Source organism: Triturus cristatus, chromosome 3_1 (genome assembly GCF_964204655.1).
Source record: "Triturus cristatus chromosome 3_1, aTriCri1.1, whole genome shotgun sequence".
NCBI classification, from domain to species: Eukaryota; Metazoa; Chordata; class Amphibia; order Caudata; family Salamandridae; genus Triturus; species Triturus cristatus.
In genome coordinates, this window is record NC_140583.1 from 888,516,000 (window position 1) to 888,543,814 (window position 27,815).

At 43.2% G+C, this 27,815-nt stretch overlaps 1 protein-coding gene across 3 annotated transcripts in view; it reads left to right on the plus strand.

Moving 5' to 3' along the window:
• Positions 1-27,815, plus strand: part of LOC146861238 (sodium channel protein type 2 subunit alpha-like) — a 544,972-nt gene that overhangs the window by 243,867 nt on the left and 273,290 nt on the right. For all 3 annotated transcript variants that reach the window (XM_085645392.1, XM_085645389.1, XM_085645390.1), the window contains 2 exons: positions 10,451-10,542; positions 11,956-12,228. In XM_085645392.1, the coding sequence (XP_085501518.1) occupies positions 10,451-10,542; positions 11,956-12,228 (365 nt within the window). The remainder of the gene's footprint in view (positions 1-10,450; positions 10,543-11,955; positions 12,229-27,815) is intronic.

Genomic DNA, 27,815 nt, shown 5'->3' on the forward strand with positions numbered 1-27,815 from the left:
TGTCCACCATGTTCGGTGTGGCTGAAAACCAGGTTGCAATGGAAGAGTGGTGGTAACATGTAAATTGGGAATTATTATACAGCACACTGTAGAGTAAAATGTTTAATCTTTAATGATGCAGGCCCACAGAGTTGAACAAATTCACTTACAATTGTACAGTTGTTTAGTCTATTACTGAACCTAGCAACATAGTCCAAGGGTTGTATTCACCAAATGGATTCTGCAATACATGAAGTAGATTCCTAAGAGCTGGTTCGAGGTCCAGCCCCCTTTCTTTACCACTCTGCAAACACGGTAACTATGTAGAAATTCGCTGATAAAATCAAAAGTACCAGTAAGTAATAGTTAGGAATTAGCATTTCAAAACCTTAAAAATTCACTGAAAAAACAAAGGTTACAGGGATGTTAGAGTTAGGAAATAGAAATTAAAAAACCTGAGAAATTCACTGAAAAAAACAAAGGTTACAGGGACGTTATAGTTAAAGTGATATTTCACTTGTACGAAACCAGAGAAATTCAGCAGTTATAGCTAGCTGAGCTAAATATAACTCGCGCCCCCACAATGCACTGCTTATGATCTCACAGATTACATCACTCATAGCATGATCAGTAAAACTCACGCTATCTCTGCAAGGTGCAACTACGCTTCACTCACAATAGAGCTCCGCTCTGCCTGCTTCCATCTACCTAATTTCCTGTTTACAAATGTACCCCGAGCTTCTCCCCGATGTTAAGGCCCATCGGGGACCTCGTCATCATGTCCAGAATATAGCACGATTCCAATCTATTCAATTGCTTCTCCCTGTCTCCACCTCTTATGTCACGTAATACATGTTCGATGCAAAAGTACTTCACCAACTGCCTGTTGCTATTGTGGTGTGTGTTTGGAAATACCTTGCAACAGGGTAATGGCTTTGATGTTTCTCTGCACATTGAGTGGTGGAAGGTAGTTTTCTACCAGGTGGTCTCTAAAGGACCGTGTTCTTCTAAACGTCATTGAAGGGTGAGGTGGCCGAAACGTGTCCTGTCTGGAGGTACCTGATGCAATAAACGGTTGACCTCATCCAGTCTTTTAGTGTCGTTTTTCTTTCTGATTGGGGGAAGCTGGAGCAATATATTATATATACATATATATAAATAAAACCTATTTGTGATAGCCAGTAGGTAGTTATAGTTAGAACCAACTTTTCCCTTAGTCTAATCGATTTTTGTTTTGCTAATATCTTTGCAGCTATTTGATGAATCTTGATGACATTTTCAAAACTAGTACACCAGTTAGTTCAGGTGCTGTCTGGAAAGTTTTGAAGCGATTCATCAAGCGGCAGCCCAAAAAAAGGGGGGCCCCAAACGAGACCGGACTGCCTGTTGTCGGCATAGGCGATTCCCCGGAAGGCTGGAAGGGTAGTGACCAATTTTGCCGCAGTAGGGGCCGTTTTCATTACTGGGGACTGGTTTTGCAGCAGTGCTGCTATATTGGCTTCCAGTAACAAAGGCAGCAGGGGGGGGTGGTCCGTCAAAATTTCCAGGGCCACTTTGGTTTGCCAGTCCCACCATGGTCCCAAAACACTTTTTCTTCATTCAATGTCTATGGGGATTTAGCATTTTTTAAACACGACTACAACTGAAACCGCTGTACAGATGTAAATTGTCTTTCTTGAGTTTTGGATTGAGAACAAAAGAAAATGCATTCAACATTGCATAATAATAGTTGGGCATGCCATCCAAATACTAATAGTATTATTCTCACACAGCATTGACTACATACCAAGTAGTCACACTGTACTAGAACACAGTAGGTGTGAATTCTATACATGCAGAAGACAATGTGAAGCAGAGGCGGATATACCCCAGGTGGGAAAAAGCAAATGGGGAGAGTGGGAGTTAGGTGTCCGCACTTTGCTCCAGTGTACAAAGATACGTATGCAAGAGCAACCAAATATCTTTGGGTGATATGCGAGTAGTTGTAGGTTGGCGTTGTCATCTACGCCCTCACACCTACTCATGCTTTCTAGCCATTCCCTTTAGGTAGGTGACCTGGCACTTCCCCATCTCCGGGCTAACTTCCTCTTTCCCAGTAACAGTGCCATGGAGACAAGGCGGCGGAATGCACTGGGTTCATTTTGCGTATACTCCAGTAGGGCAACCACGGGTTCTGGGGTCATCACATTGTCAATTATAGCAGAGATGTGTGTGTATATGCTTTCCTAGTACTTGGCTACCATGGGACATGAAAAGGATAGATGTTCGAAGTCTGCCTTGGGGGCATGGCATTTTAAACATTTATCAGATCTAGTGTGGTCGAATTTGGCGATGTCGGATGGGGAAAGGTAATATCTATGAAGGTATTTAAAATGTGTCAGTTTATGTCTTTGGTTAATAGAAATGCGCTTAGTCTGTGCGACAGTAACTCCACATCTGATCCGTTAGTGGAATCCCCAACTCCGTCTCCCAGACCTCCTGCACCCGTGAAGTTGTGTCTGGTTTCAGAGCCATGCAAAAGTGATAAAGTCTAGATGTCATGTGCCTGCCACAACAGACGTGATGACAAGTATGCCTTGTATTCGTGCATTGTCTGCCAGTTGGAGGATATGACAGTCTGAGAATAAGTCACCCATGGTGAGTAATGAATGCCTGTTAAGTGTGCGTTTGAATTGTGCTTCTCGTGTAAGTGGGAGCCATAGGTTATCGTGCAGAGGAATAGCGGCGAAGTAGAGGGGTCTACTGCCTAACATATGCTGCAACCTCCGCCACGCCCAGCTGGTTGTGGAAACCGATTGAATATCCTGCGTTTCCGGCTGAATGCCCTGCGGCAGGTCCTGTGAATGTAGTAGTCCAACCATCTGGGCCCACTCCGGGCAGATATATGGAATACAGGCATCTGGATGATACCAGGTATAGTGGGATTGTGTGACCAGGTAGTAGAGGCAAAAGTTTGGGACCCCCAAACCTCCCATTCACAGGGAAGGAGTAAGTGTCCTACCGTACCTAAGGGCGTCTCCCAGACCATATTAGGTGCCGAAGGATACCACGCAGATTGCGGAAAAAGATCTGAGGGAGTGGAATGGGACTGTTAGTGAATAGGTAGAGGAAATGTGGGAGCACCACCATTTTGGTGATGGCCACTTGCCCTGCCAAAGAGAGGGGTAGCTTTATCCATCTGTTCCCCTGTGCCTCAAGTGCTGCCACTGCTGGGCCTTAATAATGCTGTATTATCTGGTCTTTATTGCTATGCATGTGTTTTCCTAGATATTTAGTGCCATTGTTAGCGCATCGGAGGGGGTGGCTCCATTGATGGCCGGTCGGGCAGAATCTGTAAGCGGGAAGAGCTCAGATTTAGCCCAATTAATATGGAGCCCTGACAGGTTCCTGTACCGAGCAACCTCCTGCATAAGAGGGGGTAAGTTGTCTTGTGGATGTCTTATGAATAGCAGGATATCATCCGCATACAGAGATAGCAGCAGAGGACCGTGGCTGAGCTGCAGTCCATGATGAGTGTGTTTGACTTGTAGTGCTCTGACCAACGTGTCCATCGCGATTATAAACAGGATAGGAGACAGCGGGCACCCTTGCTTGGTGCCTAATAGCACAGGGAACTCATCTGTAAGTGCGCTGTTCACTCGGAGGCTGGCTATAACTGCTGAACTTCTAAGGTTTTGTGAGGGTAAAACATGAACCTAACTATAAGAGTGAATTTATATTTATAGATAGCTGTGAGTTCTGTGGGGAAGCCTAAAGGGCTGGTTGCATGGTCATGCTGATGCCCACAGCCACCACATTTTTCCCTAACCACGGTCACCTCTCTAATTGTATGGTAATGCCATCAGAAGCGGTCATGGGAGCCAATGATTAGGTCTTGTCGAGAGAAGTGAAGAGGATATTGATTGCGTAACTAGATCCACAGTCCATGTTCATGTTGGTGCACTCAGTCATTGAGTGTGCCGAGGTCTGAACCAACCATGGGGCCAATTATATGAAAAATGCCCGCTCTTCAGCAGATGTGCTGATTATAAGACGAGGAGCTAAGTCTACTTACAGAGGTGGTCAAGGAACCTCCCAGAGGAGTGCGAAAGCTCTGAGCAAACATTTCACCAGTCCACCTTTCAAGGCTGAATTCTTTGTAGAAATCTATTGTAAGTCTACTTAAATTAGGGGCTTTGTCCTTTGTTTTTTTGCATTTCTACTTTTCAGTCATTTGTGAGGTTTATGTCTAGTAGTATATGCATATTAATAGAGGTCTGTTTTAATGATTATTGATAAATGTAGGGTCTTAACATATGATACCCATACCCCCATTGTTTTTGCTGTCTCCCGCTTTTTACTTGGTATGTGGCGAAGAAGGAAAAGTTTTGAGTAAATATGCTCGCCTTTTATTGACTCCGTCTTTTTTGATAACTACATAGTTTAATTTGTTTTTAAACATTGTATTAACTTGCTTCTATTTATTGTTTTAATGAAGTGTGCATTTTTGTATGTATCTTTTAATCTTTGCACTTTTATGGTCTTCGACCGAAATAAAGTTATCAAATGGTAAAATAATTGTGGTAAGACCCTGACTGATTTTGTCTCGGCCAGATATTGATCGTAGCACTGACACCGACATTGTTTGAAGTACCACGTTCTAATGTGCCCTAATTTATCATACAGTTTAATTATACGATGCGATGCAAATAAGTGGGGAAGACACTCACCCGCTGATACGAGCCCTTGAACAGATACATTTCTTATGGAAATGCAGACTTCACACATGCCCCCTGCTGCATTCACGGGAGGCTTTCCTCCTACTCAGAGCAAAGGAAAAAACTGCAGCAAAGCGAATACGAGGAACCTTAATACTACCGGAACTGAAACAAAAACACACCCACTGTAACGTTCCACGTAAAATTAACATTTCTCGTGGTAATCGGTACATCACAGTCTCTTCCTCGAGGGATTCCCCTATAGAATAGGGCATTGGGGGAGGGCGGCCGACCAGCGGGAGGCCTGCCCCCCCAGGGGGTTTTGGGCCGGGGGGCAGCCGGACCCCAGTGGGCTGGTTGGGCTTCCCTGGGCAATTTTGTGCTGGATTGGTCTGGGGTTGGGCTACTTTTGAGCTGGGTTACTATATAGCTGGCCATCTTAGGTCACGGGCCACCATTTGGTGGACTGTGACACGACAGCTGGCTGTGTGGGTTGTAGGGGAGTTCGTTTTTGCCCCTCCCTCCCTCCCCATAGGAAGCGGGTGTTAGTTCTCCGGAATCCAGGAAGGTATTTTGGGGTCATTTGTTTTTTGGAGCTATTCCCTCCTTAATATAGGTAGTTTTCTTGGAGACAGGTGCATCGGGGAGGGAAGTTTGTACTGGGGTTGTCGCTGGAAGCAGGTACTGGTGTGGCTCGCAATGGTTATAGGGGGCGTTTTTTCCTGGGTCATTGTGGTACCGGAGAGTACAGTTACAGTTTATTGGTTGGGAAGGTCACTCTGGGAGCTTGCAGGAGGGGGAAGACCATAGGAAGTTTACGTAGTTAGATAGGTGATGAAAGGTTAGGAAATTTCAGGTTTTGAGATTAGAATTGTTGCAGGGGGGAACCATTTTAGGGGAGGGGGTGGGAGGAAAAGTAGAAGGACAATATTTAGTCAGGATTAGTTTTGTACAGCACAGACCAAGGGATTTTGGATGTAAGGTGCACCTGTTTCAAATAAAGCGGCCTTTTTCACACCAACAAGCTAGTCTGTGGTCTGTGCTGCACCCCCTGTTGGCCCAATATAAGGCGCATGCGCATCCTATTCATTTGCATTCATTTATGTCATACATTGAGGAATCAACAAGCGCAGATTTTAAAGACTGGAAGTTGAGCATGATAGTTTATTTTTAATAAGCTGTAGTTTACACATGCTGGAGTACTTTATAACTATATTTCTCTTCTTATTCCTGTTGTCCCTGTATTATAAATAAAGACCAGCTGTCTGTTGTTGATAGCTATTTCCTTTGGTCATTGGTCAAGGCAATGCAGTCTTTTTTCTTTTCTCATATTTGATTGTATGAATAAGTGCATGTTTTCCTCTCTTTCTATGAGCGACGTAGGCCGGTTCACTCTCAGTCTTTTGTAAACCCTCGGTTGTTATTTGCTTTTGGTTTAAATGATTCTGATCCTTTCGCTTCCTCTCAAAGTGGCCACTCTCCTGTTGGAGTGGCCTGCATTCACCCAGTTATATATCGCTATATATTTATTGCCGTCAAAAATATTAAAACGTACCTTGTCCCCCTGCTGCGTGTGTATGCCACCTAATGAATTCCACATAGCATACAATGAATATTTCAGAATTAATGTTTTAATAACTGCACCTTATATATTCTATACAAGGCAACGGGGAACTTAGAAAATGCAACCAAATTGTCATTAAACTAATTGTGCTTATGTACTCGAGGCAATTGATAGAATAGTTTATTCAGTGAACAAACAGTTTTTTTTAAAGTCCTTAAAAGCATAATACAAACAATCCAAAACTGGGACAATGCTTGAAAACGCACATCCCTAATAATATCTTTTTAAATGGTAAATGTTCTAGAATCAGGATCACTCACCAAAGAATCAGTCACCAAAGAGAAGCTCTAGGTGTTCAGTGGATGCTAACAAGGGGATGGACAACTGATAACAAGTACAGAAAAAGCTATACGCTCTGTCATAGGTCCATTGTTTGTATTTGAGAAAGCAGGTTATTTATTTTTACCTCCTGAGCTGCGAAATGTGGATTTTCTGTTGCAGCTAAATATCTTCCTCTGCAGAATCAGTTTTCTACAAGTAATTGATAAATTATACATAAGAGACCCAGTTCACAAAAGCTTTTTGTGGCTGTAAAATGATGTTCACAGCCGAAAATGCCTTTATTTATGCCTGTCAGGACTACACAAAGCCCAGGGCTAGGTTAACTCCCCTTCAGGATGGGATGGGGAATGGTTCATATTTGGTTGAGATGTTCTCCAAAAGAAAAAATGTTTTCCCCATGAAGTTAAAAAAAAGTAAACAAAATAAGTGTGCATTTGCACATACAGCTGGCTTTTCCACTGCCGGGAATCGTACACTGTTTACAATTAACTGTGTGGAAAATAAGCAGTCCGCAAAATTTCACATGCCGGATGCAATAGTACTCCAGAAAATCTGTCCTGATGTTGCTTTGGAAGTGTTCTATTGCATCTGTTCTGGGAATATCAAAGAAGTACATTCAGTCAAGGTCATTAGAACTGTCCTTGCAGTAGTGAAGTGTTTTCCACCAAAGGTCTTTCTTTGCAGTTGGAAGGTGAAGAGTGTAGTATCTTTCTAGGAACAGTGGTTTGGTTTGAGTTTGGATGCTATGAATAAGTGTGAGGCACTTGGGGCCTTTTTGATTTGTAGATATTCATTTGCTACAGAGATTGCATTGTATGGTTTGTTGTTTTATAGGAACCTAATTTAATTTAGATTAGTAGTTTGAAATGTGTTGGGGTTTTTTTCAAATGGAAGGTAAGCCTGATAGTTCTCTTTTGAACTTTTTGGTGTTGAGAGGCTGTCTTGAATGGTCCATTGAGAAGGATAGTGGAACAGTAGATATTACAATTGGCTGAACAAGGTGGATCTGATGCAGAGTGCTGAATGAGAAGGAGACTTTAAATATGCAGTAAAGGCGGTAGTTGGCATTTTTAGTAATTGCTGGAGCAGGCGGTGCGAAAGAGAGGCTAGAACTGAAGCGGCTTAAAAAATGTAAAGCTATTTGGACTGGTGCAGAAAGTGACTCAAGGTCTGCTGGCCATTTGAAAGTGATCACTGTTGAAGGTGTTGTTCTAAAAGTAAGGTTTTATGCTTCATTGGTTTTGATACAGAAGACATTTTTGTCCAGCCCTTTTTTGTGACCGTCTACCATGTGCCAATGGACGATGCATTCCAGTGTCTTAATGATGGTTGATTAGGATTTGAGTGTCAAATGTGTATATTTGGCAGTTTAGACTAAAAGTGAAGATTGCATCTGAAATGCCTGAGCAGTCTGGGCAACGACAGCGACCAGCCTACGTGCTGAAATCTGTGTCTCGCAACACGCAGCCTGACTTTGCTATGAGCACCCCTGTTCTATGAAGGCCTGCCTCTGGCAAGCTTGTGCTGGAGTTTTAACACATAGATATGCATAGTTTTCGGCCACTAGGGCAGAATCAACAACATTATATCCAGATGGGCATGCTTAGGCAATGCAAGGCTACCCTGCAGCTGGTTTTGAGTAGCTCAGACCATGCCTGCAAGTTACAAGGAAAAGTAAAGACTAGTCTGCTACACAGACAAAATGGTGGTGTAAATGGCACAATCGTTAGAACATCCAAAATGGCAGTCAAAGCTGAATTAGGCAAAGTCGTAAACTAACAAGTTGAGAAAACTCATAAAATACCAAGATTGCTTGATACAAGTGGAGTGAGGAGAGTTATAAAGTCCCCAAAGCTGCTATTCAAAAGTCTCCCCAACTCCTACCGAAATGGCAGAGTTGAAAGGATATCTTAGCTATGCATATGGAATTAAAACAGTATAAATAAAGTTAATGCAATTGGAACCCAAAAGCAGGAACAGCGACTCATTTCATTTCATTTGTACTTTATTGTATGATTAATTAAAATCTTACAATGTATAAACAATAGTTCCTATTATAAAATCCAGTTATAAAAAGGTGAGAAAAAAGGTAATTAAAACATGATCGAACGTAATACTCTTTCATATTATAAAATATGTTGGACTTAGAGTTCATGATACTATTTACATGTTATATTCATCCTACATTACATTCTATTTGTTTTTGGTAGTCTAACTTTGCTCTCAATCGCATTCAAAACTTTACAAAAGCTGAGGTTAATATATCATCAGTATGAAGACATCTTTTCAATGCTTGTTTGCAACTCCGTATTCCTTGAGCATTAAAATGTCTCCTAAGGATAGATATTCTTTCAAATTTCAATTTCGGACATACACAAAGGAGGTGCATAATGTTCTCTTCTCCGAGTTTACATAAGCGGCAGGCCATCAGTTCCTCTGTTCTCAGCCATGGCATTAGGTGACATGAACCTGGAAATACTCCAAAATGGGCTTTTATAAATATTTGTTTGTGCTTCAAGGACCATGGGATTTTAAGATATGGTTGAATTTTCACCTTGGTATAAACATTCATTAGAGGCCATGCATGTTTTCTTTTTGCAAAAGAATCTTTGTCCAAAAGAAGTGATAAGTGTTTTGTTGTATTATCGATGGCTTTTTAAAATAAATTTATGGGTATTGTCATTTCCCAGATCGAGTTCGCTGAGTATTCATCTAATGAAGCATGTAGATATTTCCACGCCTGGGCTTTCCAGTTTGTGTTTATTTCCTGCCACAGTAGTTTAGACATTTGATTTACAATGAATCAAGTTGAGTTCACAAGAGAAAGTGCAAGTGTAACTGCTTAAGAGTGAGGCTTTATTTGTTTTCAGCTTTCTTTTTCTATTTCAGTTGTCTTTTGGCTCAGAGTCAGAAATTAAGAAAAGAATATTATATGTATTCCTTTATTTAAATATTTCTCACAGAAACAACGAGAATGCTTCAAAGAAGGATTCAGTAGCATGAATTCAGCAATTAGACAGTGTTGCTGTAGCATGATGTAGCATACATGTAGCATACAAAACAGTAACATACATTAAGCACCGATTGGCAAGAGTTGCTTGGTGCACAGTTTGATTACCCTTATTGACGGCAGACCTTTCTGCCTAAAAGAAGTTATTATAGAAAGCGGATTTGACAATGGTGGTAGCTTACACTTTGACAGGTGAAGAGGTTTTCAGTTAAGAGGTACAAGAAGTTGGAATGTTCAGGTCAGGAACAAAGCATATGCATACTTGGGAAACACTGTTGTGCTTGAGAGGAAAAGGGCGGTAAGGAGGCAGATGGTTTGTGGTGGGTAGAAGTGTTAGTTCATGGATAGATTTATTTGTAAAGGTTGAGTATTTCCACAGTGGGGCCAGCAAGTCTGATGTTTGACAGTTGAAGTATGATGGATCATGGGCAAATGAAAAATGAAGGATTTTATCCAGGGGTTGGAAGGGGCATTGTAGATCACCTGTCGTAGACAGAATTAGAAATCAAGCATGCTGATAACTAAGTCACTGCTCTGGGCTTTGTTTTAATGAAAAGTAGGCTCTCATTTTTCATGGCACTAGAAAAAGTTAGAAAGGTTGTAATACGATCATCTGTCCTGGAATAGGCTTACACTTTAGAGAAAGTGTTTCCTTGATCTTAGAAGTTAATATAAAACTAACAACTTATGGCACTTATCCATTAACTTTTCTTACCATACAGAACTTTTCGCATATCTCTAACCACTATAAATATGTTATTTAATTGAATCGTGCTGATCACAGAAGAGGCCTTTATTAACTACCATAGATAAATAAAACTTTCTAGAATTCTGAATAATTGTGATTTAATTCTACAGGTATGTAACAGAATTTGTAAACCTAGGCAATGTTTCAGCTCTTCGAACTTTCAGAGTATTGAGAGCTTTGAAAACTATTTCTGTAATTCCAGGTAAGATATAGTTATTGGTGTAAGGTGTTAGGTCCTTGTGTACATCCAACTGTTTTTTTGTGTCCTGTCATTGTGTTTGTGTGTGAACTCCCCTATTACAGATATGTGACAGAGTTTGTGGACTTGGGCAATGTCTCAGCGTTGAGAACATTCAGGGTTCTCCGAGCTTTGAAAACAATATCAGTCATTCCAGGTGAGAGCTAGGTTCAACACTCAGGCTGACATTAGTTCCATGGAAGTCAAGATTGCTTCTTTCCAGCATTAGACATACTGCTTCCCACCCATATTGCAAAAAAGCAGGAATCAAGAGAAACCAGAGTTCAATTGCAGTATGATTCCGTGCTTTTTCAAATTTGCTTTTTTTTCATCAGCCTTGGAATTTTAAAAAAATTCTTGCATGAGACATTGCAAAATCCAGCCTGTGACGTTTGCATTATATAGATACCAAATATATTTTCAAATTTAATGAAATATGATATTTCCATTTTCTAGTTGGGCTACATTTTATTAACATTCTCTATAAATTGGTTTAATGTAGTAGACGACATTTAGATAAAATTATAGGTTACTTTTGAACACAAATGAAAATTTAAATTTGCAAATATAACAGTTGGTAAAAGCATGTGTGTTGCATGGATAAATAAATACGTTGACGTGTTTTTCTTCTCCAAACTATGCGTTTAGCTGTAAAGCTAAGATTGTTTGTAATTCCATTATGTTGCCCTTTACATATTTTCAAATTCTACATTTCCGTATCTCTTATTGAGTGTAATGAATGTGAAAAAAATAAGCATATGAGATGAAAAATGATTAGCTATTGCTGTGATTAGTTTTAAAGTAAATAAACATGTTTAATAAATAAGTGATGTTTGTGAAAGTAGGTGGCTTAGTGAGTGTGTAAGTCATTGTCTCACAGTGAATGAACTATTGAGTTTTGGTGGGAGTGTGTCTTTGAGCATTCAAGTCAACTAGTGGTTAAAAGCAAGCCTTTTTTGAGTGAATTGAGTTGCTGTTTGTTTTGAACCACTCTGACATAATACCATGCAATAACCTGGTTCTTGTTTCTGTAAAAGATAAAGTTTGGAGAAGAGCAAAAAGTAAAACAGTTGACTTTTTACTTTTTCATACATGAATTATAAAAGTTATGCATTACAAAATGGCTTTTTTAACAAAAGCAATTATTTTGTAATATGCAGCTTCCATTCTCAATTGCAAACACTGTAAACCACTATTTCAGCTCTTCCTTTCATTCATTGCCATAAGCTAACTGGCTGCCCATTCACATCACTTTCAAAATGCCACCTTTTACAATCTTGCATGATATGTCAACTTTGCAGTAAAAATGTTTGCTGAAGCATTGTTCTATCGTAAACAAGTAAACAAAACTGCTTTTAAAATATACTCAATTTACAGGCTTGAAGACTATCGTGGGAGCCTTGATTCAGTCGGTGAAGAAGCTCTCCGATGTCATGATTCTGACTGTGTTTTGTCTCAGTGTATTTGCCCTAATAGGACTGCAGCTGTTTATGGGCAACTTGAGAAATAAATGTCTGCAGTGGCCGCCAGACGATGACGCTTATGAAACAAACGTGACTTCCTACTTTAATAGTACAATGGAGGCAAATGGAACCGCTTATAACATAACAGTGAGAACATTTGACTGGAAGGAATACATCAGTAACCCAAGTAAGAATTCTTATTAGGAAATTAAATGTTCTATTTTTATTATCTATGTATTTATTGTTATTTAAAATAAGCATCAATGATAATTTCCATCAGAAATGTTGTACATAGGCCACTTTTAGGCTGGCATTGGGGTGTATAAAGCAAAAGATGTATTGCATGTACTAACATAAGTCAATGAGGTTATTACTGACCGCTGTTGTCTGTAAAGCAAGAGCAGTAAAAAGGCATCCAAATTCTATACAGCAAAACCTATCTAGAAAATATTAGGGTACAGGGAAGCAGCTTCGTAGCGTGAGGTATATCTGCAAAATTGATGAGCGTACACATTGTGGTGTAGCATTTTTTAAACAGGAGAACACTATTTAACATTTTAAGGTTTTAATAATGACTGAGTCAAGCAGGTTTATTGATTTATTTGGCTCATTCTGAGTCCTGTAGGAGAATTAGCAGGAAATCTGCCGGTGAAACAAATACTGACAACACACGATTGTGGTATTACACTTGGCAGTATTATTGACTGATTCAAAGGTTTTTCCTGTCAGAATGGGGGACAATATGTGCTATTTCCGTCATTTCAACTGGTAACTGGCTCTCTTCACTGACTTTCATGTTCACAAACCTCACAGTAACACTTGGAGGAACTTGCGCAGGAAAAAACCCTAGAACCAGTCACAGTGCAAACTTGAAACCTGTGGTCATTTACAAATGGATTTACCACTGGACGCGGACAATGAGCATGTGCATGTGAAGTTAAGATATAATGTGGCCTAGTCGATGGAATGACCTGTTGTAGTGCCAATATGATCAGTTTGATATCCTGTGAAAATATTTGCCCTATTTTTGAATGCTCCCTTCTTCAAGTTTTTATTTGATTTTTTTATATTCCTATTTGTAAATCGAGACATCCTAATACAATGTCAAATGCTTAAGGGTAATCCTGGAATCTTTGATGTTGTGTCCATTTACAAACATAATTCACAGTAACATATACGGACAGTCAGTGCTTAATATGTAAAAGAATAGATTCAGGGGCCCAATGTTCTGCTCAGACAACAAAAAGTAGGTGCTACTGAATGTCGGGTATGTTCGATGGCAAGGCTGTCTAGTCTTGATTCTACCAAACGTTCCCTGTCCCTTTATCTCAATCCTTACGGTTCTTTTTCATCCCTCTTTTCTTCCTTTGTCACTGTTTTCCCATTTTCTTTCTTCTTTCCCCCTTGTCTACCCTTCTCTTTCTTATTCATGGTCAAAATCTGGTGATGAAAAAGAAGTCCTGATTCCCATGAATGAGTGTCCATGGACCCCCACCTGCAACCATCAGCTCAAATTAAGCACTATGGCCATTCAAGAATGAGGACCTATTTCTTAGAAAGGTTGCACTGATGTAAAACATAGGGGAAACTAATTTAAACCTTTGTCATCGCATGCTTACTTAATAACAAAACCAGCAGATTTTGCTCAAGCACTTATCCCACAAGGATTGTAGCGCAAGGCTAAATCTACAAAATACATGTATTTTTCACAAATAGATTTTAGTTCATTGTAGACATTTTAACAATAAAATTCCAATCTAGGAATTATCTTTTTTGTTCCAGAAAATACAAAACAAACTGAATTTTCAATATTTTTCTTTTTCATTAATAAATAATAAAAAAACTCCACAAGATAGCTATTTTGCTTATCACTCATATATCAATTTACATGTGAATAGTAAGGCACAGATTTTTCCAATTCATATTATGTTCAAACCAATAGTAGTATTAAGTAAGTGTTCACCATATTTTGCTCTTTTGGGAATTCCGTTGGCTCTATTTCATACTATAAAAGCAACACCATTGTACACATGGACTTCAGTTTTTTGCACTAGTACAAAGTGTCTAAAAGTTTTCCCAATGTGTATTGGTCTGGAAGTTCACACATCTTCTTAGAACTTCTCCCCTCCATCTTTACCCGCTGAACAACAACCTCTGTTTCAGGAAACTCCTGAAAAATGTATTTCTGTCATGCTAGCCTTTATGTTTAAATTGCATTAAGGGTTAATTGTCAGATAAAACCAAGATGTTCCCATGCATGCACGTATTTTATAAAACAAGTATTAAAAAAGTCAGACGGTCTGCTTTAATTCCCTAAAGCATGCATACACAGGCATGTTCAAATGCTATTTGCTTCTATAATCACATTAGAGCCAGACCTATTGGTTATGCCAATGCTGGGTGCACAGAAAGTGAGCAGAACATGGCAGATGTATCGCAAGCTAAATGTCTTTGAAAGTAGCCTGTACAATCTGGAAATACCGCAGAAAGTTACTTGATGTCATAAATGGAGCGACACAAACATGCGCACACATACACACACACACAAATAATTAATTTCACCACTGCATCGCCCTCATCCATCTTCACTTCACTCCTATCTCTGCCTAGAGCTATTCCTTCTTCCTGTGACTGAGATTCTGCCACCCTCTTGTGTTTTCACACTATCTCTAGAAAATAACAAGCATTAGAAAATCCATTGGGTCCATTAGGTCTTGCCTTTGGGCTTTGCCGATAGTTCTAGCCATGCTGTACATCATTCCCAATGTTGTGCAGCATGGCTTTCAAAAACAGGGAAAACAAAGTCATATGCAGCTGGTCGCATCATTTTGCACTTGCACACACCAAATAGAGCAGACGAGTCCACCAGTCCACCGCCCATCAGTCGACCCACTGTGGCACCAAGGGCACACTCTCCACTACTTTCACCTCCTGCAGACAAACACTGTTTGCCACAAGAATCCATTCATTCTCTTGGGGATGATGGGGACTGTGGGGACGATGGAGAACAATTCTCCATTCCACCGTAAGATGACTTGTGGGACTTGTACGACAAAGACTCACATACATACTGACTCTTAAATGGTAGCAACAGCAAGGAAGAAGACAAACTCACAAACTTCTGGCGAGACACCCCCACCAGACAAGGGAGCTTGAAAAATAGATGATGCGGCGAAGTGAGTGGCAGCCCAATCGGCTAACCACTGAAGAAGTGCTAACTCCTTTGGTCTCTTTTCACGTTATGAGAGGGCACAATAGGATGGAATGGAGGGGCTCCTCCAGCTTCTCCCAGAGATGTATACAAAATGGGCTTTTGAGATTGCCTCTGAGAGCAAATTGTTTGCCAATACTTCTACTCACTGTGCTCTAAATGCAGTTGAAACAGATGCACAAGACATTTACACCAGTGTCCTCATCCGCCGGCATGCCTGGCTTAAAGTTTCATGCTACAAACCTGAAGTGCAACAAAATATTCTTGCACTTCCTTTTGATGGGGAACACCTCTTTGGCCCTCAAGTAGACGCTCTTCTTAAATTTTTTTTAAAATACAATGAGACAAAACCTTGATTTCCCTACCATTCCCCCTATCACAGAGCACCTGTCGTGGGAAGACTCCAACAGTGCTTTCCCGCATGACCAACCAACAGTGGGTATTAGATTTTATCCATCATAGTTATTGCCTGGAGCTCACCTCCACATCTCCAAACATTTCACCACAGACCGTCAACAGACCATCAGCAGCTACTCAAACAGGAAACACATGCCCTTCTACAAAAGGGAGTGATAGAACTTGTGACATTACACCTACAAGGCAAGGAGTTCTGCTCAATTTACTTCCTAATACCCAAAAAGGACAGGTCTCTAAAACCAATTCTGGATCTCAGACCCCGAAATAGGTACATTCTCTCAGAGCATTTCCACATGGTCACTCCTCTAGATGTTATCCTGCTACTACAGCAAGGCTACTTCATGGCTGCCTTGGACTTGAAGGACACATACTTTCACATTCTAATTCACCTGGCACACCGTCAATACTTCAGGTTTTTGTTCAATGAACAACACTTTCAGTTCAACGTGCTTCCATTCAGGGTCACCACAGCACCAAGGTTGTTTACCAAATGCCTATCACTGGTAGCAGCTCACTTATGAAGGCAAAACATACACATTTGTACTTACCTGAATGACTGGCTTAACAAAAGCACAACACATCCCAGATGTTTTCAACACACTCAAACTACCATAAACCTACTTCACCAACTAGGTTTTACAATCAATGCAGTCAAATCTTGCCTACAACCCCTTCAAATACTGCCTTACCTGGGAGCCATCCTTAATTCACACATGGGGGTAGCATACCCAAACTCAGCAGAGCATCCTGCATAGCCATAGTACCTCATGCCAGACTCAAAATTCCCCCTTATCTAGAATGCTTAGTGCATTAGCGGTCTCAAGAGGAGAGTCAGCAGGAAGATTAGTGTTGATCAGCCGTCAATCTTGCCATGCTGTGCAGTGGTGAAATTCCTACAATCTTCTAAAAGGACAACCTTTCCTAGACCCAGTTCCGCAGAGGACATAGCAACTGATGCATCACTCACAGGTTGGGGAGCACACTCACAGGAGCTGAATGTTCAGGGCCACTGGACACCCAGTCAGACTCATCTCTGTATCAGTCACCTAGAGCTGCTAGCTGTTCATTTAGTTCTGAAAACATTCCTTCCACACCTCACAGGGAAAGTGTCTTCTCATCAAACCAGACAACATGACTACCATGCATTATCTGCAAAAACAAGCGGGCACAAGGTCAACTCAGCTATCTCACTTAGCACAGACCATCTGGAGGTATGTTCTCCAACACAACATTCACCAATTAGCGAAGTACATACTGAGATTGGACAATGACTTTGCAGATCTCTTCAGCAGGAGACAACAAGTCCACGAGCGGTAGCTCAACTTACAAGTCCTCTATCCATTCTTCCAACAATCAGGTCACCCAGACATACACCTATTCATCATGTCAGAAAACCCCAAATGCCAGACTTCGACTCCAGGTTCTAATACCCACAGCCCAAGGACAGTGAACTATGGATGAATTTGTCAGGGACATTGGCTTATGCTTTTTCCACCTCTGCTGCTGCTTACTTTTGTGATTTGGAAAATGCGGCAGACGTCTCTGACCCTCATCCTAGTGGCTCCCACATGGGCCAGACAACCATGGTTCACCACACTACTGGAACTGTCAGTAGTTCCACACCAGGTACTTCCCAACTGTCAGGAACTTCTAACCCAAAACCAGGGACAGTAAGGAATCCAAACCCCAGTTCTCTCAATCTTACAATCTGGCTACTGAGGGCTTAGAATTTGGATATTTAAAGTTACCTCAGCAGTACATGGACATTCTTAGAGAGACGAGAAGACCCATCACTAGAGCCTGCTTTGCGGCAATGTGGAAACGCTTTGGACACTATTGCCATTCAATACATGTTAACCCATTAACATCAAAGGCAAGATACACTGTTTGTTACCTTCAGTGTTTACAAATGTCGGGGGTTAGCTTTCACCTCCATAAGTCTACAACTAGCTGCAGTAGCAGCATAGGTCCAAAACAGAAAACAGACCTCAATATTCAGAATTCCTATATATTTCTAGAGGGCCTCTAAAAGCTAAAAGGCCACTCCCTATCCCTCCCACAGCTCACGCTACACATAAAAAGTAAATTGCCATGGCCTTCTTGGGAAATATACCCATAGCTGACATATGTAAAGCAGCTTCATGGATGACACCACACACATTTACCAAACATTACTGTGTAGATGTTATAGCACGGCAACAAGCCAATGTTGGTCAAGCGGTTTTGAGCACATTATATCAAGTAAATGCAATCCACACAGGCTAGACTCTGCTTACAGAGGTCAAATGCTTTACAGTCTATGCCAAGCATGTGTATCAACAGCCACACATGCCATCAAACGGAAAATGTTACTTACCCAGTTAGCATCTGTTTGTGGCATGTAGTGCTGTAGAGTCACATGCAGCCACACGCCTCCCTGGACACCTGTGTTGGTTGCACTTATCTACATTGAACATTAAAACACTACATCACTTCCGCATGGTCATCTCACTAGCATACGTCATCCTTTACACTCCATCCTCACTTATGCTAAGCAGCTGAATCTACAGCACCACATACCGCAGTTGAGGGAAGCAACATGGAGGAGGGTGAAGCAATGAGTGGAGAAGCAAAACAGAATGAGCACAAGCAACAGAAGGAGGTGCGCAAAGTAACACAGGTGGTACTTCAAAAGAGTGGGATGCAATGAGGGGGGCAGCACGAGTGGGTGGAAGCAACACCGCTGGGGAAAGCAACAGAAGGAAGGGTGCAAAGGAACACAGGGTTGCAGATGGGAGAGCCAACCTGAAGGGCTCAGGAAGAAAGACAGGGAGAAGAGCATATGGGGAGTAAATGAATGAGCAAACATATGAGAGAGAATGCAAAGCGGAAGTGGGGAGAAAAGCACACATGAGGGAAAGGGGAAGCACATGGGCAATTAGTGTGGCCCACAAGCACTAACAGATTAGAAATAAACTAGCAAAATGTCCCACGAAAAAGAAACTGTATGCATTATATTAGGCGAGACCTAAAATTGGGTTTACAAACAAATTAAGTATCATTGCTGAATACACAATTCATTTTCTCCCAATAAAAGACAAAAACAGCATTTTCAAAGCCAATTGGTCTGGCTTACAACTGAAAATGAATGTTTATTGCATTCAATTATCCATCCATGTATGCACTTAGTCACTCATCATCCATGCATTCAGTTATTCATCATGCTTGCAGTCAATTACTCATTCTTGCACTCATACTATTCATGCACTGACTCATTCTTGTGTTCATTTACTCGTGCATCCACAGTGCCTCACACACACACATACCATACAATAAAGAGACACAGTTTTATGCCAGTCCTATTAGTTTCATTCTAAGAATCTGTCTAAAAACATCACAATCCTTGAGCATTGAAAAAATGGACAGTAACTACCAGAGGGACAATGGCACAGGCATTGTGACCATCTGGACCATGGGGGAAAGAAAGTGAGACTGTGCAAGAACAGAGAGGGCATGCATATGAACAAGTCTACTTGAAAATAATGTGAGTAAAATCAGTTTGCCTACAAGGCTGTTGTGTGTGTATGTGTGTCTGAAAGAAATTAAAGGAGTGTGCACATGGAGGGAATGTGAGCATAAAGGGTGTACATGAAAGGAGTAACTATATGTATGAAGTGTACATGGCAAGAATAAAGCTATGAGCACTCAGGTGTTTTTGGGGTGTTCATGTATCAAATGTATACATGAAAACAATGAAAGGTATGTGCATGTTAAAGTATTGAATGGTGTGCAGTGTTTGTGCCCTTTCCTCTCACATTGTCATGTGCTTTTACAGTTAGATGAGTCCAGCATAGAAGGCTATTACTTCGGACAAGTGGAAAAGGACCACACCCTTCCCTTCCTTCAGGTTCCGCCCCAATTTCCACCTTCTCCCTGGCCATTTTTCAGCAGGAGGTGGCAGCTCCCCTCCTCAAAGGAGTGGTGGAGTTAGTGACAGAGAAGGAAAATTGGCAGGGTTGTTACACACATTATTTCCTGGTGCTCAAGAAGGATGGTGGTTTGCGCGACTTTCTGGATCTCAGGAGCCTGAACTTCTTCCTTAAAGAAGAAAGTTCAAAGTGCTGACCCTAGCTCAATTTCTACTGGTGTTGGATCTTGGAGAGTGGATGGTGTCACTCGAATTGCAGAATTAGCTCTTCCACATCCCAATCCTACGTCCAGTTTGAAGTACTTGGGACTTGTGGTGGATTCTATGCACTAGCAATTTGCAGTACTACCCTTTGGTTTGACATAGGTGCCTTGAGTCTTCGCAAGGGTGATGGCGGCAGTTGCTACCCTCTCAGATGGTTAGGAATACCCATTTTCCTGTACTTGGATAACTGGCTACTCAAAGCCAGTTTGCCGAAGTTGGTGTTGCACCATCTGCAGGCGACTGCATCTCTGTTGTTCGACATGGGCTTTTCAATCAACAATCAAAATCTTACCTGATGACCTCCCAATGACTTCAGTTCTTAGGGTTGGTACTGGAGACCACCCTTCTCTATGCCTTTCCTCCAATACTGAGAATAAAAGACATCCAGGAGATGCTTCCATCTTTCCATCAAGGAGCAAGATCCCAGTCCTGAGAGTTCAGCGATTCCAAGGTCTGCTGGCTTATGGCATTCTCCTAGTTACACACACACTGGCACATGTGGGCCCTGCAGTGGTGCCTCTGCAAGCAGTGGTTCCAGTACGGCGGAGACGTGTCAAACCCTATCCTGACCTCCCCCAGCACTGTGGTGGAAGTGGCTTGGTTGTGGAATGAGGCAAACCTGTCTCACAGCATGAACTTCACTTCCCCTCTGGCTGTAACTATGGTAGTGACAGGTGCCTCCACCCTATGGTGGGGAGCTCATCTGGAGGATCTGGAGATTAGGGTCCTCTGGTCCCCAGAGGAGCAGGTACTCCATGTCAACCTGCTAGAATTGCAGGCAATTTGGCTGGGGCTCAAGGCCTTCCTTCCCTCCATCATAGGTGGGTGCGTCCAGTTCTTGATGGACAACTCAACTTTGATGTGGTATGTGAACAAGCAAGGGTCAGTAGGGTCTCACCTCGTATACCTGGAAGTGTTGAGTCTGTGGTCTTGGTGTAAGGAAATGGCTCTTTCTGAATGATCACGCCAAAAGTTTTGAAATTATGCTTCTGGCTTTTCAATGCTGGGAGCACACTGAAGCCTGCTAACCAGACCTTAGTGCCAGAGTACTAACCTATTACAAAGTGTATTTTGAATTGTCTATCCTCAATTGCCATAAGCTGACTTACTTATAAGCCCCTAGTATATGGTACAAAGGATACACAGGGCAGTACATAGGGCAGGTAAGTTGTAGTGTCCTCCCAGGATTGCAGCACAGATTGTGCCACCCTTTGAGTGGCAAAGTAGGCTGACCGGTGAACGCTAGGAGAGCTTTGCCACCACTTCCCTGCATCTCGCCCCGCTGAATACGAGCGGAGGCGCTACTACGTTGCGTACTGTATTTTTAAACTGTCACTAACCTTTTTAAAGTTTGTGCAGGTTCTGACTTGATTTCTGTTTCCAGGGGTGGGCTGCCGGCTGGGGCTGGTCGTGTTTGCGGGCTCCCAGCGGCAGCGGGCGCCATCTTCGGTTGGGCTGACTTCCTATCCCAGCCCTGCCACTCCCCCACCACTCCGCCCCTATTTAAACGGGCAGTATGTGTCAGCGCAGCGGACGGGCGCAGCGGGCGCGACGAAGGCGCGCCGGAGTTGCGCCTGAGTTAAGCCCGTCTGCGCCCGTCTGCGCCCGTCCGCGGCTGGCCAGGGCTAGGGGCACGAGATGCTGCCCGTCCAACTATGTATTCGCCATCTCAACTTTGCTCATATTGGGCCCCAGGTGCCATCGACCCCTCAGTAACTACTCACTTGATGCAGCTTGGTTTGTTCACCCCCCCTCCTTACCCCCCCCCGGGATCGCATCACATCTAGCTTCGCTACCTACTACGCCTCTCTTCACTCCCCCACCACCATCTGTCCCTCTGGTTCCGGTATTTAACACTTCGGCCACACTCCTAAACACTAGTTCTGCGGTCAACCATCAGTACGAGCTATTCGACTACATCGATACCCATGAACCAGATCTCTTATTCCTAACAGAGACCTGGTTCAAGGCTGACTCCCTGCCCAATGTGTTAGCCGCATTGCCCCCTTCATATTCCGCCATTCGAGCGGACCGCTTAGAGGGCAAGCGGGGCGGTGGAGTGGCCTTAATAGCTCGGACTGATTTCAGTTTTCGGATTCTCCCCTCCCCTTCTATTCCTGACGTAGACTACCTTGTAGCCCGTTCGACCTTCCATCAGGTACCCCTCACTTTTGTTCTAATTTACCACCCTCCCCAACCAACTCCCTCTTTTCTCTCAAGCATTCAGGCCCTCTTGGCTACTCTGGTGATCAACAATTCATCAGTACTAGTCCTAGGGGACCTTAATTTTTGGCCTAATGACCCTGCTGAGAGTCCTCAATCTAAAGAGTTCACCGACCTCATGATCAGTTTGAATTTCTCATTGCTCATCCACAGTTCCACTCACATACACGGCCACACGCTCGATCAAATCTGGGCATTGAATGTCCCGTCCACATCCCCTACAATATCCCCGTGCTCCTGGTCAGATCATTCCATTATCACCTTTTCCCTTGCTTTGGCCCCGATGGCAAAACCCCAGCTCCCCAAGAACACCTGGGTCAGGAAATGGGGCAAAACTGACATGCCTTCTCTCTGCTCGACCTTGGCCAAAACTAGTCCTGATCTTTCAGGCCTTGCAGCTACTTCCCAGCTGGCCGCTATTAACAACTGGCTGACCGTGGCGAGTGATGAATTCGCCCCCCTGAGGCGGCTCACAGTCAAGCGGGCCCATGCAGCCAAACGGTGGTTTACCCCAGATCTAAAAGAAAAGAAATTAGCCGCAAGGAGAGCCGAGCGAGCTTGGAGAAGAACCTATAGCCCCGCGCAAAAGACAATTTATTTGTCTGTTTTACAAATTTATAAAAAGGGCATTCTTGAGGCCAAAACAGAGTTCTATACGAGCAGGATAATGGCAGCAGAGTCCTGCTCGAAGGAAATCTTCTCTACTGTCCATGAACTGGCATCATCCAGTAGAGCTACGGCCACTATCCCCCCTTCCCAGTCCCTCTGCAACTCGCTCAACGAGTTCTTCATTGACAAAGTTGCCAAAATTAAACTCAACATCCCCCCGCCCTCCCCCACATTTGTCAATCCCTCCCCACCCCCTACGGCCCTTAAATTGAACACTATTCCTCTGTTAACCAATGACACACTTCCCCCGCTGCTTCATCGGGTTAAATCGGGTTCCCCCCTGGATTTTGCCCCAGCCCATATCCTCAGGGAAATCTATCTAGCTTGCCCCAGCCCACCCCTGACTCTTCTTAATGACTCGCTTAGAAATGGCATTGTCCCCAGTCCACACAAATCAGCGGTTGTCATTCCTATCATAAAAAAACCTGACGCCGACTCATCCTCCCCCTCCAACTACCGCCCTATCTCCCTTCTGCCCTACCTAGCAAAAGTTCTTGAAACCCATGTCACGACCACCCTGAGTACCTATGTAGAGGCTAACCATTGCCTCTCCCCTTGTCAAGCTGGCTTTCGCCCCCTGTACTCTACGGAGAAGGTGGTGATCTCAGTAATGGACGAGCTGCGTGAAGGTATTGACATCAACCTTCCGCAAGCCCTGATCCTCCCGGACCTGTCCGCCGCTTTTGACACGGTGGACCACTCCATCCTCCTCAGCCGTGTCAGGGCGGCGGGCATAGAGGGCTTGGCCTTCTCATGGCTTGAGTCCTTCCTAGCCGGGAGAGCTCAAGCGGTCCATCTGGCTGGCTTCACCGCGGCCTCCCTAAGGTGGAGTACGGGGTCCCTCAGGGCTCATCACTCTCCCCTCTCCTATTTAATTTATACATCTACCCCCTTATTTTTATGTTACAACAGCTGGAGGTCACGGTGTTTAATTACGCCGATGACCTCCAGCTAATCTTCAACCTCTCCCACTCATCTTCTTCCGCCCAAAATGTCCAGACAGTCATGACGTTTATTCAGGATTGGATGAACTGCAACCACCTCAAACTCAACCCGGACAAGACCGAGTTGGTCTTGACCGGAGGTGGTTGCAGCCCGTGGTCCCCCTCCTTCTGGACCCCGTCACTTGGTGTCCCTCCACTCCCCGTACCCAAAGTTAAAACTCTTGGGATCTTTCTGAACTCACAACTCTCTGTTCATTCTCAGGTTGGTTCAGTGGTCTCTTCCTGTTTTTTTTCCCTCAGAATAATTAGGAAAGTCTCCCGCTTCTTTTCTCCCTCTGCTTTAAAAATTATCGTGCTGGCCATGGTATTATCGCGCATCGATTATGGCAACATAATCTATAATGGGGCTCCTGCCTATGCGATCCACCCCCTACAGTTGGTACAGAACCAGGCTGCCCGCCTGATTCATGGCCTACCTAAATACCATCGGGCCACTCCACTGCTCAAAGCACTACATTGGCTTCCGGTGAGAGAGCGCGCCCTTTTCAAACTTGGCTGCCTCACTTTCCAGGCTAGGTCGGGTACTGCCCCCGAGTTCATATGCTCAGCTATTAAGCCCTACCTTCCGGGCAGAGAACTTCGCTCCACTCATATGGCTCTTTTAGCTATCCTCCGTTTTAAAAAACAGAAGTCTGGTGGAGCGAAGTTCGCTGTTCTTGCTCAAGTCTTCTGGAATTCCCTTCCTGTTGCCCTCCGCACATCGCCTTCTTATCTACAGTTCCGGAAGGATCTCAAAACCTTCCTATTTGTGCGAGCTTACACTGCCTAGCCCTTCCAGCTGCTGCCGTCCACTGCATCACACATAGCGCCATGAAACCGCCTGGTAAAAGAGCGCTGAATAAAAGTTTTTAAATTCAAATTCAAATTCAAAGTGCAAAATGGCACCCAGCCTGCCACTGCAGCCTGGAAGAGCAGATTTAAACCAATGGCAAAGCATCTACTTCAATTAACATTATATGTAAGTCTCACCTAAGAAAAGCCTGTAGAGTCCTAAGGCAGAGAGCTGTAAATGATTAAGTAGGACATATACTTTCAATATGTCCTAACAGCAAAACTTCCAATTTGTCGTTTCTGCTGTGGAAAAATTAGCATCCCCATTAGCTAACACAGACCTACCAGCTGACCAATCAGTCTGGCTAACTTCTGAATGAGAATGTGAAAATGGGTAGTTCAAGGTATCAAATTTACAGTGGCATTAAACCTGACTTGATGCCCAGCTCGAATTTAATGTCACTTTTAATGAAAAAGGCAACTTTTTGAAGGTTGCCACTCTGTTGTCAAGCTTACTTGCACAGTTGTTTGCCACCAGACAGACTTCTCCCCTCCTGAGGAGTCGTGTGAATGACTCCCAGGCTCGAAATAATGGACGCCTGCTACAGAGGGAGATGTTACCTCCCCCTTACAGGAAGCCACATGGGGAGTTGTCCCAAAATTTGTGTTTCAAAGGAGGAACACGCTTTGGTGGACAAATGGCAATCATACTCATGTAGGGCTGCGCCTTTGTTTGGGTAGGCAGGTAAAAGCCATGGAGGAGTCAAGAAACGTGGTATATACTGTGGAACCTCGGACGGTCACGTATTTTTCATTAATGAGTTGCAGACCTGCAATATTATCCAGCGTCCCGTGTTTTTTCCTAAAGCCAATCTGCTATAACGGAATAATCTTTTTATCTTCTGCCCATGTGTTCACCTGGGCCAGTAAACATCTATTGAAGACCTTGCCTACCGTGTCTAACAGGGCAATGTGACAGTAATTTACTGGCAAACTTTGATCACCCTTTTTGAATAGGGGGACAATAATGCTTCTGGTCCACGGTGGAGGCACTGTCTCATTAGACTAGCAAAATGCTAAGACTGGGAATAAAAACCTAGCCCAAAGTTTAGATTCTTTTTTATTACTGAGATCGGCACTTCATCCAGGCCCATTGCAGCAGAAGTTGTTATTGCAAGATTTGAGGACTCGATCCCCCGCATGGAAGGGACATCATAACTAGATGTAACAGAGTCAGGGGCGGTAGTCAGCTCTTCCATACAAAATCTCCTTCCTACATTCTCTGCATGTGGTACTGAAATAAAACTGCCCCAACTTTCCATTCCTATAGGGGAGGGGTAGGACTTTATCTAGTTCCACAGCAATCTGTGACTATCTCCCAGAATCTTCTCATATTTTTTCTATATGGAGCTTCTCTTAGATCTACCCACCTATGATTTAAGCTCTGCTTTTTAAACTTGCCTTAAAGTGATTTCTTCTCCTTTTCATAAGAGATAGAAGTCTATCTCCTTCCTTGTAGAAGGCGATAAACTGCTTTCTAATCAGCCTCTTTATTTCTGTGTTCAGCACAAGAATAGGAAGGGATGTTACTGTCCCTGCAATGGAGAGGATAACAACAACAGACTATGATCTAATCCTATCTCTGAAGGAGCAGTAGGTGACTCTTATTTAGATAAAGAAGCATCTTACACCATATTCTCTTTGCATAAAAAGGAGAAGATCTGATTCGGACCCTTCATTCGATTTATATGCGCCGACTCGTTACTTAGGGGGTTAGATTTGTTTTTTTTACAGGCTCCTAGAGGAATCAGATAGCCTGAACTGAGCTTCTGTGCAGTCACATTCAAGCCTTCCTCAGTCAAATTGAATTTAATGCCCTTAAACTCAATATAGTTGAAAAAAGGAAAAGAAAATAAGAAAGTTAAAAGACAGTAAGCAATTGCAGGGCACCGCAGTAACAATGGCCGCCTCTGCTCACCACTGTAGGAAAAATCTGGTACCTCTGCGCTCCTTAATCGTGCTTACTTATAGCAAACGTTTAGCAGATGATGAATCCAGGCTGACAAATTCAGGCGGGTGCTCAGTTTGGTTCAGACACAGGCTGACACCTGTTTTGATCTCTGAAATTTGGACGGCTCTGGGCATCAGAGTCAGAAATTATCCAGCACCACCAGTAGCAACCAATGTGACAGCGGCGAACTTGGGGCTAAGACTCGTTCCCCTTCACACTCAATCTTGCCTCTCGTATCCCACACCGCGTTACTCTCAGCGTGTGTGACTCTGTGCCACTGCTGAACCTGTCCTGCTCCAACTCCCGAGTCGGGCTAGCGGGACCAATGAAGGTGAACAGGGGTTGAGGGTGTGTGGGCGTGTAAGCTTCTCTTTCAGGTGCAAGCCACATCGGCCTACCGACGGCTGACTCCGCACTGCACAGAGAGCCTGTGGCATATTGCGTGCCATGCACTGCCTTCGTGATCCCCCGCTCAGTAATATGCAGCTATAAGCTGCTGGCTCCAAATGACAATCAGCTGTTGGCTGACCGGAGAGGCTAAGCGGATCGGGTCTGGTGGGTCAGGAGGCGGGTCGGGCAGAGCAAGTGCTGAAAAGGGCGCCGGCCAAGGCTGGAAGAGATTGCGAGCTATCTTCAGCACCCTACCCGGTAAGCTACCAGCAAACCAACAAGCCTCCAGTGAGCTCTCACTGCTTTGTTTCCTGACACTCCCCTATTGAATGTATCTTATTTTGTCATGGACGTACGTTCCACCTTGTTAATGTTCCCAATCACCCAAAATTATTCAGTGTCTATGTTACGTTCAAAGTTCTGCCCTTCATCCTGAAATCATTAACTTTCATCTTTACAAAATACATTTCTCCACTGGTTACATCTCTTTGATGATCAGTGAGTCATAGTTATTCATAACTAAAACACCAGGTGGATGAGGGAACCATCTTTCCCAGAAGCCAACAAAGCTAATTTTACAATGGGTGATGCAGAGTCTGGGTATAACCCTAAATGTGAATAAGTCAGCCCTCACTCTGACCAAGACAATGACCTTTTTAGGGGCTGAAATAACGACAGATAACACCAGAGTCTATGCACCTAGAGAACTGGTGTCAGAATCATGCAGCTGATGTAGACTGGGCATCACAGATGCGCTGCTCAATTAATAAATCCACGGTGTTGCTAAGTTGCATGTTATTGTGCAGTTTCATATTCCTCAAGTGGTGTTTGTGCATGTGCATCATACAAGAAAAGAGGAGCCTGACTGACATTATTTTAATTCCACATTGACCTTGAAAGTTACTAC